This window comes from Scleropages formosus, chromosome 4 (genome assembly GCF_900964775.1).
Source record: "Scleropages formosus chromosome 4, fSclFor1.1, whole genome shotgun sequence".
In the NCBI taxonomy this organism is placed as follows: domain Eukaryota; kingdom Metazoa; phylum Chordata; class Actinopteri; order Osteoglossiformes; family Osteoglossidae; genus Scleropages; species Scleropages formosus.
In genome coordinates this window covers 16394615-16412352 of record NC_041809.1, presented here as the reverse complement: position 1 = coordinate 16412352, position 17738 = coordinate 16394615, and the positions used below count along the sequence as shown (strand labels likewise).

Below are 17738 nucleotides of genomic sequence, written 5' to 3'. Positions count from 1 at the left end.
TTTTGAAAATAAAAAGAAAATGTTTTACTAAATGTAGGGGGTGCGGTGGCGCAGTGGGTTGGACCGCAGTCCTGCTCTCCGGTGGGTCTGGGGTTTGAGTCCTGTTTGGGGTGCCTTGCGAGGGACTGGCGTCCCGTCCTGGGTGTGTCCCCTTCCCCCTCCGGCCTTACGCCCTGTGTTACCGGGCAGGCTCCGGTTCCCTGTGACCCCGTAAGGGATAAGCGGTTCTGAAAGTGTGTGTGTGTGTGTTTTACTAAATCAGTACATTTCTATTATTCTGCGCAATATTATTGTTTCTTTGCGATTGTTAAGGAATAGATATTTCCATGCTTGACTCACACTTCGCCGGTGACAGAAAACTTTTTTCATGTAAAAAAAGGGATGTGTGCTCTCCCCACTGCTCTTCTCCCTGTACACCAACGACTGCACCGCTAAAGACCCCTCCGTCAAACTCCTGAAGTTCGCAGACGACACCACACTCACTGGCCTCATCCGGGATGGTGACGAGTCTGCTTACAGACAGGAGGTCCAAGAGCTGGCTGTCTGGTGCAGTCATAACAACCTGGAGCTGAACACACTCAAAACAGTGGAGATGATCGTAGACTTCAGGAGAAACACCTCAGCATTATCCCCACTCACCATCATAAACAGCACTGTGGCAACAGTGGAGTCATTCAGGTTCCTGGGCACCACCATCTCACAGGACCTGAAGTGGGAGCCCCACATAGACTCCATTGTGAAGAAGGCCCAGCAGAGGTTGTACTTCCTTCACCAGCTGAGGAAGTTCAACCTGCCACAGGAGCTACTGATGCAATTCTACTCCGCAGTCATTGAGTCTGTCCTCTGCACCTCTATAACTGTCTGGTTCGGCTCAGCTACGAAGTCAGACATCAGAAGACTGCAGCAGATAGTTCGGACTGCCGGAAGAATCATCGGCACATCCCCCCCAGCTCTCCAAGAACTGTACTCGTCCAGAGTCAGTAAAAGGGCTAGCAAAATCATTCTAGACCCCTCACATCCAGGCCACTTCCTCTTCGAACCTTTGCCATCTGGCCGGCGCTACAGAGCACTGAGCACCTGTCAGGCACAAGAAAAGTTTCTTTCCTCAGGCCATCTACCTCATGAACAGCTAAATCCCCCCCTCTAGAGAGTACACCAGTGCAATACATAATAATGCTATTTATATTTATATTTATAACTTTTTATCACATCATATCTCTTACTCACATTCCCTTGCATTTGTAACTAGTGACCATTTTTGTATATAATATTGGGTACTGTATATTTTTATATATTTTTCATCCCTAGGCTTATTCACATACTCTCTATGTCTATCTTCTCATCTGTCTTGTCACTGTCATTCTGTCTGTGCTGTGGAAGTTCCTGTCACCAAGACAAATTCCTTGTATGTGCGAACATACCTGGCAATAAAGCCCGTTCTGACTCTGATTCTGAAAACATCTGTAACAACTTCCTTATTACTCCCCTTGTTTCGATCATGGGAGACGAGTGAAGAAAATAAAACTCTATTTCCCATGACGCACTTAGCGCATCTTATTTCCGGTCCTGCGCGGTTTCTGGAGCGGATTGGAACCCGGAGTCAGGATTCAATAAATGTGTGGTCGGTTGGAAAGGAGGTAATATCTGTTTTCATCCACTTACGCCCTCTTTGTTTGCGCTATTGCAGCAGTTTTTACTAACGGTGTAGTTGTAGCGTGCACGGCGCCCAGACAGGTTGGAAAGTGACATATCCCTGCAATTTTAGACGTTCATGTGTAGAGGATCCAGATGCGGTACTCGTCTCCATTCCATCCGCCATGCCGATTGTTCTTTGTTACATTTGCATTACTAAAAGAGAGCGAGTGGGCTGAGATCGGAGTTAAAACCCGGCTAGAGGTTGGAATCTGGTGAAATCCCGGATCCCGTCTCGGCCGGATTCTGTTTACTGAGCCCAGAGCCGTGCGTTTCGGCGCTCTTGGTGGGGAAGCTGCCGTTGCCTTTTGTTTTGCTCGCAGTCAGTGGCTCGCAGCGCAGAGCCGTGGCTGCGCGTGCTCGATGGCTCCGCTGGTTTCGCGGCGCGTGTGGCTAAGGCCACTGACCACCATGTGCACAAGTTGGACAATGAGAGTCCTTCTCCCCTCAGCAGCTCCTAACTAGTATTTCTCTGTACAGCGCCATGCCTTGTCTCACACCAGACAGAGGACCTTGCAAAACTACGAATCGTAAATAAAGACCCAGTGTCAGTTCCACTAATAAAATAAGGGTCTTGCTAAAGTGTTCCTCCCCCACAGGTACCAAACGTGTTGAATGAATATATTCTGGAAGCAGTAGCGACTCTTTCTTGAGCCTATGCATTTCTAAATAGAAGACCCAATTTGTATGAACAATGTTTGATTTTTATTTGTTATTGTAAGTACTGTTTGTTTGTTATTAAACATTACTACACCTGTCAGTGTTGAAATCGCACCTGTGCGGAAATTTTTGGGGTAACTGTTTCCATTGCCTTCTCCTTCTCAGTTGGTCAGGATGGCTGATGGGACACCAGATGAGTTTATTTGTGAGTATCGGGGCCATTTTTGCCCCAGCCTCTTTTGTTTCAAGTTCAGAATGTTTGTCTGTTGACACTGACACACATGTATTGCCCAAGTGAGAAGTTGTATGGTCTTCCCCTGAAGATGACTGACAGGGAAGTGCGTTACGGCTGTCGTTTAAGTTCTCCATATGTCCATGTGACAGGGTGTGAGGACTGCGGACAGTTCCATGACTCGGAGTGTCCAGAGTTGGGTCCTGTGGTCACGGTCCAGGACTCTTTTGTTTTGAGCCGTGCTCGGTGAGTGTGCGAGTCTGTCACATGGTAAGGGCTAGGGCTATTGGCAGCAAAACAGTGTACATGAAGAACCGCATCAAGGGAAGCTAAGAAACTAAGGCTTTGAGCCTGACTCAAACATTTCAGCGATGCAGTTTAACATGATTTAAGGCCATCTCTTAGTGAAAAGTGTTCATATTCTGTCTGCATGGAGTGTTTTGCTACTCATGCTTAGACCCTCCTACATGTAGTCTTTCTTGTTGTATAAATCTTGCCCTGTTTCTGCTCCCTCATCTATACCTGGCATTAAGCCTTATATTCTGCTCTGGTCTGAGAGCTCAGCTGCTGCTCTAATGAAGCTCCACCTTTATACAGCCACAGTTTGTGCAAGATTGTGTAGTGATGCCAGGTTTTCAGTACCCCTTACCAAATGCATCAGCCTTTGGAAATTCTGCTCCAAATACTTTTTGTTAGGTTAACATTCCTGGGAAATTCTCAGTACTTGATACAAAAGTAATCATACACGCACACACACTTTGTTTTAATTGTTGCTGTGAAGAAACTCATGCAAGCTACTCATAGATACTGTGCCTTCTATCCAAGGGGTTAATCCAAGGAGCACTTTTGTTTTATTGATGGGCATCATTTTCTAATTACTATTTGTATGCCAGCCATATACATGAAATTAGAAATTTCTTCTGACTTATACGGTAAGTTTGAGTGGTTGATGTGACTGTGATTTATGTTTGTCCAGGTCCTCTCTACCTGATAGTCTGGAGATCAGGCAGGTCGATGATGGACAGGAAGGGGTATTTGTGCTGCAGCACCTGGTAAAGAGGACACGGTTTGGGCCTTTTGAGGCAAAACGAGTGGCCCGTTTGGACAAACAAGTGCAGTTTCCTTTAAAGGTGTGTGTAACGCTGTAGAAGTTCTGGATCTTGATGAAGAAGTTCAACATTTGCCAGTGTTGGCCATAAAAACTGGTGCACGGTCTCCCATTCTGCTGAAGCTTGTGCTTTTGAAATGTAGTTTTCTATGATCATTGGCTGTATTCTCTAGATTTTCCTGAGAGACGGGGTAGTGGTCTGCTTTGACACTTCTAATGAAGACGATTGCAACTGGATGATGTTGGTGCGACCAGCAGCAGACTACAAACACCAGAATCTGACAGCTTACCAGCAGGATGATGAGGTCTACTTCAACACATCCCGGGTACTCCTTCTAAGCAGAAATTATGAACTTTTATTCTCTCTCTTCCAGTGGATTAGTGAACAAATTAGTTTGCATCCTCTTAAAAATATTTTCTTTCTGTAGGATCTGCAGCCAGGTGCTGAGTTGAGGGTCTGGTATGGGGCATTCTATGCCAAGAAGATGGAGAAGCCACTCCTCAAGCCACTGGTGTCCCCGCCCCAAGGTGGTATGAACTCTAGCAGCATCTTATCAATTGACACTTCAGTTTGATTTTGCTCCCACTAACCCCACAGAGATATGTGTCTGGATGCACAGCTTCACTGCTGTCCTTAATGAGGCCTTTGTTTCATTCTCTCAGAGATGGAAATGTCCCCATCAAAGCTGACAATGACTGAGGCAAGTGTTGGGGCAAGCCAAGGCTCTGCATCCACCGGAGAGAATGCTGCAGGTGTGTCACCAGGTTCCACATCAGGTTCTCAAGATCCTCAGCACTTTGGTCACACTGAGAAAGACAGCCCCATTAACACACTCTTTTCTTTCCATCTCTCTGTTTAAAAAAAAAAAAAAAAAAACAAGTGTCTTGATCTCTGGGTGCATAAACTATATCCGAGGCAACTGCAGGTGGCATAGTAGTCAGAGCTACTGCCTTTCACTGACAAGGTCCAGGTTCAAATCCCATGTCCTTCTTTATTAAGCTTGAGCAAAGCACGTATCCTGGATTGTTCCAGTAAAAATTATCCAGCTGTATAACTGGGTAAATCATTATACATAGTTTAACATTGTAATCTGCTTAGGAGAAAAGTCGGCTAAATAAATAAATCTAAATGTTTAGAGCCTGACTTCCTAATAGGTGTTTGGCACCTATGTTCTATCACCACCAGCTGGGAACCCTAAGCAGCCAAAGTTTATCATGTTGGTTTCGTTTCGTGTGCATTATTTTTTTTGCTTCATTTTGTTCCTAGTCCAGGAGTACTGAACTGTGTTTCTCTCCCTTATTTCTTCCCTGGCCTTAGACCATCTGCTAAGTCACTTGCAGGAGGTCAAGAGCATAGTTCCACCAGCTGCCAACCACCCTGTCCAGCAAGATATGAAGATGGCAACCCCCAGTAATGTGTTTGGCACTGAGGCAGTCCCAGCCTCACCAGAGATCAAGAAAAAGACTGTCCGGGTACGGAAGACAAGAGGTCCCAAGGCATCTTGCATAGCAGCAACTCCACCTGAAAGTGAAACAAGAAAAGGTTCGTGACCAAAAGCACCACTTTGTACGATTCAGCTAAGTTCTAATAATGAACATATGTCCTGGTTCTGCTGATATACACACAGTTATTTTAATTTTCTGTTACATGAAACAAAACATTAACAAATTGAATCCTATTGTCCTTTAAATCCCTAATGTAAGACAAAAACATTAATTTCAATAAGATGCAATAATATAAATTATTTCATTAACAAAAGTGAAATGCAGGCATCCCTCAATTTACTAAATAAATCGTGAAATTCCTGAAGATGCAGATACCACAATTTTGAATACCAAAAAAACTATTTCCAATTATTTTAAATAGGAAAGAGACTGAGATTACATATCTTAAAACAGGAAACCAGTTTTCACAAATATATTGCTACAATGCTGTAAAACAACTACATAACTATTAACCCATGATTTCAGCACAATGTAAAACACGTTTGCATTTACATCTGTTTATTTAGCAGATGCTTTTCTCTAAAGTAACATACATTTCAGAAAAACTAATAGAAAAAAAGTGCATTACACCTGTTTGCTGTCCTGCTTCCAGAGCATGATCAAAAACTAAGGAAAGTTTTCTAAGTTAGTGCTCTAGGGTTATTCCTACTTTTCTTTTTAATTGATCAATTCTCTGGCAGATGAGCAATAAACCAAGTAGGGATTCACTAAGCATGTTGCATTTATTGTGAACAGCTTTCTAAAACTGCTGCCAAAATGCAAATACATACACAAAAAACATCAGCTAAACTTTTTCTGCTAATTGTTCTGCTGTCTCTGCAGTCATTTTACACTTCCCACAACGCCCCACTCTTATAGCAACACTCTCACATTCCCAATACACCAACAGAGAGAGCTGGATCCAAATGTGCCCACCTCAGTCCATCGCTGCATTTTGCTTCACTTGCAAAAAAACTTTTTTTTTCAAATTTTTCGGACATGATTCTGATGAATTTTGTTCCTTAAATTGATAATTAGCTGTCAGAAGTCATGAGCCATTATACCAAAATTTTGTATAAAGAGAGTTTGTAAATCAACGGATGCCTACACTGTTGTTAAAGCAAAAGGATATTAATAGTGTGCTTTCTTGATAAAATACTTTTGAAAACATTCATGTTTTATGGCATGAAGTGCATCTGACCAAGATGGAATTTGGCCAGTCTGGTTTACGAGCTGGCTGAGTTGCTCAGATTTTAATTGTTGAGATTCCTGGGAGGAATATTTAGGATTACCTGAGAGTTTTCTGGTTTGTTTGCCTTTCCTGTCAGGTGTTGCTTCCGTGGTTCCTATGGAGCAGGTCCTCAGTACCGTGCCACCAGATGTGGGCCTCTCTCTGCTTCGCAGCTCTGATGTAGTGATCAGCTCTGGCAGCACATCACTGAAGTTGCCAAAGTCACCCCGCAACACAGTGCACTCTGGGAAGTAAGGACCACTCCGTGACTACAGGTGGATTTTGGCGAGAAGGTGTCATTTTTGTCTTTGTGTTGATAGTATTGTACTGTGATCTGTCTCCACTGTAGGGTAGCAATCCGGAAGAGGTTGCTGAAGCAGGGCGGAGAACATAAACGGGTATACCAGTGCAGCCTCTGCAACAAGGTCTTCCAGAACAGCAGTAACCTCAACCGCCATATCCGTTCCCACGGTATGGTAGCCTGACCCTCCTTCAAATGCTTCCATCTGAACCTTCTCAAAGCTATGTGTTTGACAAACTGCTCCAGTCATGTGTACTATTTCAGGCGATAAACTTTTCAAGTGCGACGAATGTGACAAGATGTTCAGCCGCAAAGAGAGTCTGAAGCAGCACATTTCGTACAAACACAGTAAAAATGAGGTATTGTGATACATCAGTTTTTTGGGGGGGTTTTAGGTCTTGTGTGCAAATTTAAATGTAAGCAGGATATATTAAGTGGTTGCCTACTTATTTAGGTCTGTTCACCATCATACATGTAGAGTCAGTGTTGTCATGTGACTCTGTTCACAGCCCGACATGGAATACAAGTACAAGTGCACTACTTGTGAGAAGTCTTTCCGTGTTGAAAATGCCTTGAAGTTTCACAACTGCAGGACAGGTAATGCACATGCATATTTCAGCAACCCTTCTGGTTGTTTATTTTGTATACTGACCATCGTCTTTGTGTAGAGTGAATGCTATATCAAATAATGAATTCTGGATGCATATTTTTTCCTCCCTCCCACAGATGATAAGACCTTTCAGTGCGAAATTTGCTCCCGCTTCTTCTCCACCAATAGCAACCTATCGAAGCACAAGAAGAAGCATGGAGAGAAGTTGTATGCTTGTGAGATCTGCAGCAAGATGTTCTACAGGAAGGATGTCATGCAGGATCATAAAAGACGACACACCATTGTGGGTGCGTTCTGTGACACACAGTTGCTTCATCACCAGATGACTATTAATTGGTGCTGTTAAGAGCAATGGTTCCCCCCCCCCCACCGCTTCTCTAGGGCCAAAGCACATGAAGAAAGAGGAACTTGAAGCCAATGGTGAAGAGGGAACAAAATACAGGAAAGAGCCTTCAGCATGTCCCATCTGTGGAAAGGTGCTCCTTTAATCATAATACAGATATATTCCAAGACTTAATTTTAAATTAAGGGTTCGAGCTGTCAAATAGGTACTGTGCATCAGAAGTCATCCTTGAATTTGTCTTTTTGGTTCAGGTGTTCTCTTGCAGGAGCAATATGAACAAGCACCTGCTAACACATGGAGATAAGAAGTACACCTGTGAAATATGTGGGCGCAAATTCTTCCGTGTTGATGTCTTGAGAGATCACATTCACGTGCACTTCAAGGTGTGAGATGTAGACACCCTTTTACCTAAACAGTACTGCTTTTTATTCTGGTTTAATTTTTGTTTTGGTTAGTAAATAACTAATTTTTTTGATAATTTATTTTAAAAAGTGAACTTGTTCGTTTTTTTTTCGGTTTCCAATAAATGAATTGTTTGAGGTAATTGATAATAATGCTTGTTGTTTATTAGCTCTTCAAAAGAAAAATGTTTTCTAATTTACATTGCTTCATTTTGGTGTTAAAATACCAAAACCCAGTTTCATGAAAGTGGAACCACTGCAGCAAGTTTAAGTCGGATCAAGTTAAGGGCTGCATGGCATGTTAAGAGATGTTCTGTTTTATATACCAGTTCGCCTTTTCATTGTAATTTTTTAGGACATTGCACTAATGGATGAGCAGGAGAGGGAGGATTTCATCCGGAAAATTGGAATCTCTGTGGAAGACAGCGATGGCAACTCTGCCGAGGAGGATGCCGACAATGATCCGGAGAGTCACAAGTACAGCTGCAAAAAATGTCAGGTAATCTGTGCAACCAACTAGCTGACCACTTACAAAGCTGGAGCTCTCAGCTACAGCCCTAGTCACAGCTACAGCGTAGCACAGCGAGTAATGCTGCTGTCTCACAGGACCTGAGTGGTGCACGAGGATGTGGGTTTGATTCCTGCTCAGTCTGTTTGGAGTTTGCATATTCTCCCCGTGTCTGTGTGGGTTTCTTCCCACTATCCAAAGATGTTCAGGTTCACCCATAGTGTGTGAATGACAAGAGAACATGTGTTCCACTGATGTATGGAACACACTTAAACCACCAGATTCTATTCTATTCTATTCTCCTCTCTTAGTCAGCTTGGGATCAAAGGAACGGCACTAAGATGGTTTGAGTCCTAGCTATCCGACATCCTATCAAGTGGTCTGACAGAGCTCCTGTTTTCCTCTGCCTCTCTCAGCCGATGTCCTGCAGGGCTCGGTACTGGGTCCTCCTCTCTTCTCGATCTATACCTCCTCCCTCAGCCCGGTCATAGCCTCCCATGGATTCAAATACCACTGCTATGCTGATGATACCAAGCTCTTCCTCTCCTTTCCACCTGGAGCATCAGACATTTCTGCATGCATTGCTGTCTGGATGTCTGATCACCAACTCCAACTCAAACCCACCAAAACAGAGATTCTTCACCTCCCAGCTGGCCTCTCTTCCTGTCACGATCTATCGATCAAAGTGGACAACTCACTCTTTTGCCTACCTCCTTGGCTAAGAGTCTGGGAGTGATGATTGACTCAAGTCTGTTTCTCTCAGCACATCGAAGCAACAACCTAGACCTGCAGATTCATCCTGCATAATATTTGTAACATCTGTCCTTACTTCACAATTGACTCTGCCCAACTACTTGTCCAGGCCATGGTGACATCCCGTCTGGACTACTGCAAGTCTCTTCTGTGTGGCCTTCCCACTACTGCCATCAAACCTCTACAGCTTTACAAAATGCTGCTGCATGAGTTGTTTGATTTGCCAAAGCATTCCCATGTATCTCCTCTATTCATTTCTCTGCACTGGCTTCCTATAGCTGCCCAGACCAAATTCAAGATGCTGGTTATTGCCTACAAATGCATCAATAGAACTGATCCTAGCTATTTACAAGACTTGATCAACTGCTACACCCCAACCAGACTGCTTTGCTTGTCTACTTCTGCTTGCTTGGTGGTCCCGCACAGGAAAGGTAAAGCATGGAGGTTCTTAATTCTGGCTCTGTTGTGGTGGAATGACCTTCCTCTCATACTAAGAACTGCTGAAACTCTGTCTACATTCAAGAAGGATCTGAAAACTCACTTTTTCTGAATTCGCTTCACCCATAATCTCTCAAGCACATGTATGGTGCAAATATTCATGCACTGTAACTTTATTCTCATGCCCAGATAAGCCTTTACACAGCCGCTACTCCTGTATTGTATGTAAATGTTTGTGTACCGCGGTGGCGCGGTGGCGCAGTGGGTTGGACCGGGTCCTGCTCTCGGGTGGGTCTGGGGTTCGAGTCCCGCTTGGGGTGCCTTGCGACGGACTGGCGTCCCGTCCTGGGTGTGTCCCCTCCGGCCTTACGCCCTGTGTTACCGGGTAGGCTCCGGTTCCCCGCGACCCCGTATGGGATGAGCGGTTCTGAAAATGTGTGTGTGTACCTTTTTAAAAAAAAACGAAATGTAAGGAAGGTGATCAGGGTTCGTTTATCATGAGTTTTATGCACCTACTCGTGCAATGAACATCGGTGTGTGAAGCGGAAAGAAACAAACTAGGTTTACTTAAGAATCACATGTCTGCAGCTGTTTCTCTTTCTCCTAATGTAATGCACAAATTGTATTTTTTCTGAGATGTACATCACTTTGGAGAAAAGCACCTACTAAATATAATGTATGGATGAGTGACCCATTTTAAGTAGTGTATAAAGCAGTGTAAGTCACCTTGGTAAATAAGGTGTGGGCTGATAATACTACATAGTTACATAATGCATAAATTGTATTTTCCATGAGAATTAGTCAGTCCTGGACTCATTGTCACTGATTCTGTTGGCTGTAAAATCGTCAGTGGATCACCCTAGTTGAGAACCAACAGTATTTTGTCTGTTCTCTGTTCCAGGTGACCTTTGCCAAAGGCAGAGACTACCTGAAGCACATCATGGAACTTCACAAGGAGCGAGGCTATGGCTGCATCATTTGTAACCGGCGCTTCGCCCTCAAGGCCACCTACAATGCCCACATGGTCATCCACCGCGAGCAGCTCCCAGATCCGGAGGTGCAGAGGTACAGGAAGATGGTGACTGGCTATGAAAATGTGCCTTCAGGGGCAGGGGTGTGCTTTGTGTTCTTAGAGCCGTGCCCATCTAGAGCTGGTTTATTTTAGTGAGTCTAGTACTAAGGGGATGGAGAATCAAAGGATACTCAGAAACATGCATTAATCTGTGTTTCATTTAAAGGTACATTCACCCCTGTGAAATGTGTGGCCGCATTTTCAACAGCATTGGCAACCTGGAGAGGCATAAGATCATCCACACAGGTGAGTGCAAGGCCAGCTTATTTTATTTTTTATCAGTGAACATTTAATTTCTTTGAGAAAATGATGATGTGATGTAGATATTACAATTGTTGATGGATAAGTTGTATTTTTTTGCTCTTTCAACATTCCTCTATAATGGAAAGGTATGGACCTGGATCAAATTTTTCATTGCAGTGTGCATTTCTGTTTTCATACCAGGTGTGAAAAGTCACAGTTGTGATCAATGTGGCAAATCGTTTGCCAGGAAGGACATGCTCAAGGAGCACCTGAGGGTTCATGACAACATTCGGGACTTCCTCTGTGCTGAGTGTGGAAAGGGTGAGGTCAGGAGGAGTCCCTCCTTGCCCCTTATAAGTACCCTATTTTATCTTTCACAACGTCATGCTCCCCAGAAGCTGTCAGAATGAGCTCGGTGTTCGAGGCAGCTGCTTGATGTGTCCTCTCTCTTCAGGGATGAAGACCAAGCATGCCTTGAGGCATCACATGAAGCTCCACAAGGGCATCAAAGAGTATGAATGCAAGCAGTGCAACCGTAGGTTTGCCCAGAAGGTCAACATGCTGAAGCACTATAAGCGTCACACTGGTGAGTGTCTGGAAACCAGTCAAGCTGGCTACAGCAGGTGAACAAAATAATGGAAATGCGACATGAGAAAGGAGTTTAATTTTGAAGTTAATAAATCACAATTACAAATGCAATTAGAAAGGTGAGTCGTATTATGTAGACTGCCAGTTAGCAGTATGTTTATATGATAAAAGAGCGCTGACAACAGGAACGGTCTGAAAAATCATGAGCACATTCCAAAAGTAGACAGATTGCATTGGCAAGGAGAAACAGTGGTCGCAAGTTGATACTCACCGACAGGGATAAATAGACGCCTTAGAGGAGAGTTGTTAAATGTCACCAAAGTACAGCCTCAAAAATTAACAATGGATCAAATCAGCACCTCTGTGATCCAGTCTCAAGAAAAACTGAACATTGTGAGCTTCACAAAGCTTGAATTTATGACCATGGAATTTATGAATTTATAAACGCAGAACCTGGACCCCTGAGCAAAGTATATGTAATATTGTCTCAAGGTTATTTGGACATGTTTACATTTATTCATTTAGCAGACATTTTTCTTCAAAGTAACTTACATGTCAGAGAACAATACATTTGAAGAAACCTTATCACCACCCCACAATGTCTGTTGCCAGCTGTTAAACGTAGTCGGATGTCCGTAACAGTATGAACAGCCATGTCACGGGAGTCAATGGTCAAGGAATGTGAGGCCATTTTACAGGACCAGGTGCACTGTATGGTGCAAACTCTGTTACCTCTTGGTGTTCCAGATTCCTGGATAGTAATGCTCATAAGCACCAGGATGAAGTCAAGTACTTTTCACAACCTCCTTAGTCACCACATCTAGACGTTATTGAACCTTTATGACAAATTCTGGAGAGTGAAGTAGATTTCAACCACCTTCGTCGTTCAGAGAAATGGGTGATTCACTTCTTGAAAGTGGTGCAATATCCCACTATGCTGAATGTCAGCAACTTGTATGACAGCATTCCGAGAAAGACTAAAGCTGTTTTGAAGGATAAAAGTCACCCTACTCCTCATTTTGTCCTGGATATGAATGTATGAGTAGTTGTTTTCATTATTTCCTCCACACTGTGGTCTCAATAGAACCAGTGGTTTGCAGTCTATACTTGAGAGAGAAAGATGAATTATTAGTGTCTTTCGAATTCCATCATGTCCCTACCTGCATGCTTAGCTGCAGTGTGAGGAGTGAGGGAGTGAATTTTTGCAGCAGCTTTCTAACAGATTTCCATTTCCATTGTCTCCTTATCTTTCGCTGCCTAATGCTTCATCATGAAAACATTGTCTGGTGTGCTCAATGGTACACTTGGTCTCTGGGAAAGATAAAAGTGTAAAGTTCAAGGTCTTACCCTGTGGTGCATACATGTACCCGCATATCACCATGGGTTCCTGACTGTCTATCACTGTAACCAGCACTCATTGGCAGTCGCCCACTGCTTCCTCCACTGCCTGAAGTTCCTTCCTCCTTTCATTGTTTTTCAGACTGCTGCCTTATATTTTTTGTTATCTGAGCTGCTGTTTGCAGTGAGAGGTCAAGTTCTAAACAGCCTTTATTTCCCCAGGAATCAAGGATTTCATGTGTGAGCTGTGTGGGAAGACGTTCAGTGAGAGGAACACCATGGAGACTCACAAACTGATTCACACTGGTATGTGTGTCCTTTTCATTTTGGTGTCACTAAAAATGCCTTAATCTTGGGAAATATTTCTCTACGTCTTTTAGCTTTTATTATGCAGTCAATCTGGATCTGCGGTGTTTCAAACGATGAGGCATCAGGTTGACAGCAGATTTTCTGCCCACAGTGGGGAAAACGTGGTCCTGCTCTATATGTGATAAGAAGTATGTGACAGAGTACATGCTGCAGAAACATGTGCAACTGACCCATGAGAAGGTGGAGGCCCAGAGCTGTCATCTATGTGGGACCAAGGTGTCTACAAGAGCTTCCATGAACCGGCACATGCGACGTAAGCACCCTGAAGTAAGTGGCCCAGCATTTAGGAATTCGTTTTACTTAAATTGAGTTGACACACTACGACAAGTAGCACAGTAGCTACAGTTCCTTAGCACAAGTCTCCATGATTGTTGAGGTTGGATGGTACAGAGCACCTGAATAAAATATCTAGGTAGTATTTTCCCTGTGCTTAGTAAATTTCCACAAAACATAAAGCATAGGAAGATCACAGCTGTTTCTTTGGATGACTCAGTGTTCAGCTAAACGTTCATACTTTGTTCTGTAACCAAAGGTCGTGACTGTTAGAGTGGATGACTACGATGAGCTCCAGGAAACCACGACTGTCGATGCCTCTACTATCAGCATTGTGCAGGTTTTTAGAGTTCCCTCTATAAAAGGTATTGAGTTGGTGACGTAAGAGTTGACAGGCCATGGGGTTTCATGCTGAGCTTCTGTGTGTCTCCTGTGCAGCCTTCTCTGGCCCTGGACAAGGAGCCATTATCAGCTGAGAAGCCCTCCAGAGTGGCAAAGTCGCCCAAGAAAAAGCTGAAGCCGATGGAGGAAGAGGATGAGGAGTTGTCAGACTCTGATGACTATGCCAGCTTCTCAGCCAAAGGCCCAGAGTTCACAGGAGCTGTGGGGGATGAGACAAGCTCTGCAGTGCAGAGCATCCAGCAGGTGAGTGTTGGTGCTATGCAGATGTGACACCTGCAGCCATACAGTTTGAGCATTTGCATCTTCCCACACTTACATTTATTCATTTAGCTGACTCTTTTCTCCAAAGCAACTTACAATGTTAAGGTTACAATTATTTACCCAGCAGGGTAATTTTACTAGCGCAATTTAGGGTAAGTACCTTGCTCAAGGGCACTACAGCTGGAGGTAGGAATTGAACATGCAACCTTTGGATCCAGGGGCATTAGCTCTAACCACTATGCTACCAGCTGTCCCTGAAAAAAAGCTGAATAGTAACTTGTTGAGGTTCCTATATTTACATTTGTTCACTTTCTATAAAGTGACTTACAGTGTTAAGGTATTTACAGTTATTTGCATAGCTGGGTAATTTTACTGGAAAAATTTTAGAGTAAATACTTTGCTCAAAGGTACTATAGCTAGAGGTGGGAATCAAACCTGAGACCTTTGAGTCCAAAAGCAGTCCCTCTAATCACTACGCTACCAGCTGTCTCCACTTAAACATATGCATTAGGTCGTGTGGCTGTAATTTTATTTATCTATTTATTTATTTTAATTTTTTAAAAAAGTAGTACATATGTGCTTCTGGCAGAAGCAGCTATTGACAGTGAGTGAACTTTGGTCCTTTTGTTGCTCATAGTGGGTATATGTTTTATGTGGACAGGTGGTTGTGTTGACAGATCCCAGTGCAACAGCCTCGCCTTCGCCCTCCAGCTCTGTGGGGTTGACCAATATTACTGTGACTCCCATCACCACCCCAGCAGCTGCTCAGTTCACCAGCCTCCAGCCCGTGGCCATGGGCCACCTCACCCCCAGTGACCGGCCCCTCACCCTGGACAGCTCCATACTAACGGTTACATTTGATGCAGTCAGTGGTTCTGCTGTGCTGCACAACCGGCCAGCAGAGTTGCCACCAGAGACCAGCACCACCCCTCAGTCTGTTGCACACTTCATCAACCTCACCACATTTGTTAACCCTATCGCCCACCCCTTGGAACAGCCGTCCTTGGCCTGGAGGCCCGTGACACCATCTGAGGGCAGCCCTTCCACGACCGGTGTTGACGCTCCTCAGGCGGAGCCCCAGGACGCTCAGACCGAGGCTCCCGGCCCGCCACAAGTGCCGCAATCAGAACCAACCCAAACCATCCAGTCACAGGCCCCAGCACAGCCGCAGCAACCGCCTGCCCCACAGCAGATGTATAGCTACTAGAGTCCAAGAGCATAAAGCGTTCCCCCATGTCCCACATCCATGTTAACTGATGCAACTGGAGATGGGTATAGAGAAAGCTTCTTGGGAAAATCAAAAAAAAAAAAAAAAATGCCCTCATGTTGCAAAAGTGAGAGCTTGAGACACTCTCACCCTTGATAGACTGAAAACTGGAGCTAAAGGTAAATAAGGGTTCTGTGCAAAGGTTGTGCCTCGTGTGTGAATTTTGAGCCACTCAGTCATGCCATCCTTTAGTCTTAAATTGTTAGGAAATTCCCATTTGAAAATATGTCTAAAAGTTACAAGAAAGTCAGTTTTGTATGAGGAAAAGATGTTTCACCAAGTCAACCCTTTAAATGGAGTTTAGAGACCCGAAAACAAATTTAATACAAATTAAAAATGTTTTTGAATTCTGTCATAAACATGCTTGCACTAGTTACCATAATCGACTAACTCACTGTAAATTAGTTGCCTATCAAAGAACCAAACAAATAATGTGAAAATATTATCTTTGTGTCCTTATCTTTCCACTGCAAAAGAACATCATGTGAGCTTTACCTGAATGAAACAGCCCTTTATCTGGACTGCTGTAGTGTGTGTATTGTGCAGGATTTGTGTTTCCATACTGTTGTTGCAGGAACTTTTTCACAGAGAATGTATGGACTGGAGATTGGACAGATTGTAGTAGAAAAGTGTAAATGTAAATGTTTCTTTGAAAAGCCAAACACCATGCTGAATGGCCAAGGGTCTTCACAGTGGAATATGTTTTACTATTTGTTTTACAATATTTTATTTTACGATGAACCTCATTTGAACGCCAGCTGAATGGGGTGTACTTCACTGGAGTTTTATTTTCTTCTTCGTGGCAGAATTTATATTGAACTTCAGTCTTTACTATGTCAAACAGAAAAGCAACAAGAAAATAAATATAAACTTTATTGCAGAAAGTATAAGACATGCATGTCTAGCAGTGTTCAGATCATTTGCAGTATCACTTTTAAGGAATGGTTTTAAAATTGGAATAGAAAAAGAGAAAACTGCACTTTCCATTCTCTCACTGGGTTCATCAGAAATGAATAATACTTATAGTTGTCAGCAAAATACTTCATCTGTAATTTTTTTTTTTAATGGCTGTGATCTACCATTTTGTCACCTGTTGTGACCTTATGTCCAGATCAGGTCTGAGATGTTTCGTCAGCTTGAACAACACAGTTGATGCTCTCGTAGGTGTCAAGGAAATGTTCCCACTTCAAGGCAGAAGGTGAGTGGCTGAACAAAATCACTGCCCAGGTCCCACATGGCAGGTCTTGTGGAAGCGGTGTGAAATTTTCGGGGAGGTTTCTCAGTCCAGGAAGCAGCTTTTTTCTGTTTTGGACACACTTCAATGTTCTAGCAACAAGTTTTATCTCCATAGCCTCCAGGGGTGAAACTGTTTCTTGGTGCCACATTTTGAAAGTGGCCCCCATGATACCCAGTGTACAAGTGTGACCTCTTTCCAAATGCTAATGATTTCAACCTTTTGAACACTCCTTCCATGAGTGACAGCAGACAGTCTACCTCCAGAGACAAATGTTACTGTAATTCTGTGTCCAGCTCAATTAATTTTATAATTTAATATAAATTCCTTATTTCACATCAGCGTTAAACATGTTCAGTCCTGTTGGCTGGAGAGGATCTGAAAGAGTGGTATGGAGAACAGGACCGCGAACATCATGGCCCTGAAATCCTCCACTTCTTCCATTAACGCAGTCGAACATCAACAGGTTGTTCATTGAGATTTTTCTCTATTTCAAGATTTTTCACAATTTACCAAATTTTGCATGTGATGCTGATTTGTAAGTTACATACAGTATAGCTTAATGATGTAAATTACTTTGGATTAAAACATCAGCGAAATTAATTATTAAATGAATAAATAATTCAGTTGTTTAGCTGACAATTACCTACAACAATTTGCACATTTATACAGCCAAGTAATTTTTTCTGGAGCAATTAAATGTAAGTACCTTGCTTAAAGATAGTAGAGGAGAGAGTGGCAGTTGAACCAGCAACATCCAACACGCAAGGCAGCAGCTCTAGCAGTATACCAAGTCAGCAGATACTTGATTCCTGCTTCCTAAAAGGATTTCTACCTGGTGATAAGCTTGGTCTGCAAAGAATGCTGAATGTTTTACAGAGTATAGCACATGAAGGTCATACAGACCTTGGCTTTTTGAGTTTATGCTG

At 43.3% G+C, this 17738-nt stretch overlaps 1 protein-coding gene across 2 annotated transcripts; it reads left to right on the top strand.

The window, feature by feature from the left end:
- Nucleotides 1–1587: 1587 nt before the first annotated feature.
- prdm15 (PR domain containing 15) lies at nt 1588–16422 on the top strand. Of its 2 annotated transcripts, none has more exons than XM_018755089.2 (25): nt 1588–1637; nt 2518–2557; nt 2737–2830; nt 3561–3714; nt 3866–4018; nt 4121–4223; nt 4356–4445; nt 5011–5235; nt 6506–6659; nt 6758–6879; nt 6974–7068; nt 7219–7306; nt 7436–7606; nt 7701–7795; nt 7914–8045; nt 8419–8562; nt 10664–10827; nt 11001–11080; nt 11279–11398; nt 11532–11663; nt 13226–13309; nt 13464–13639; nt 13905–13985; nt 14084–14290; nt 14970–16422. In XM_018755089.2, the coding sequence occupies exons 2-25, from the start codon at nt 2527–2529 to the stop codon at nt 15513–15515; spliced, it is 3441 nt and encodes a 1146-aa protein (XP_018610605.1). In that variant the 5' UTR covers nt 1588–1637; nt 2518–2526; the 3' UTR covers nt 15516–16422. The 2 variants fall into 2 exon arrangements, with proteins under 2 accessions (XP_018610605.1, XP_018610604.1); XM_018755088.2 differs by having other exon boundaries at nt 6956–7068.
- Nucleotides 16423–17738: the final 1316 nt, after the last annotated feature.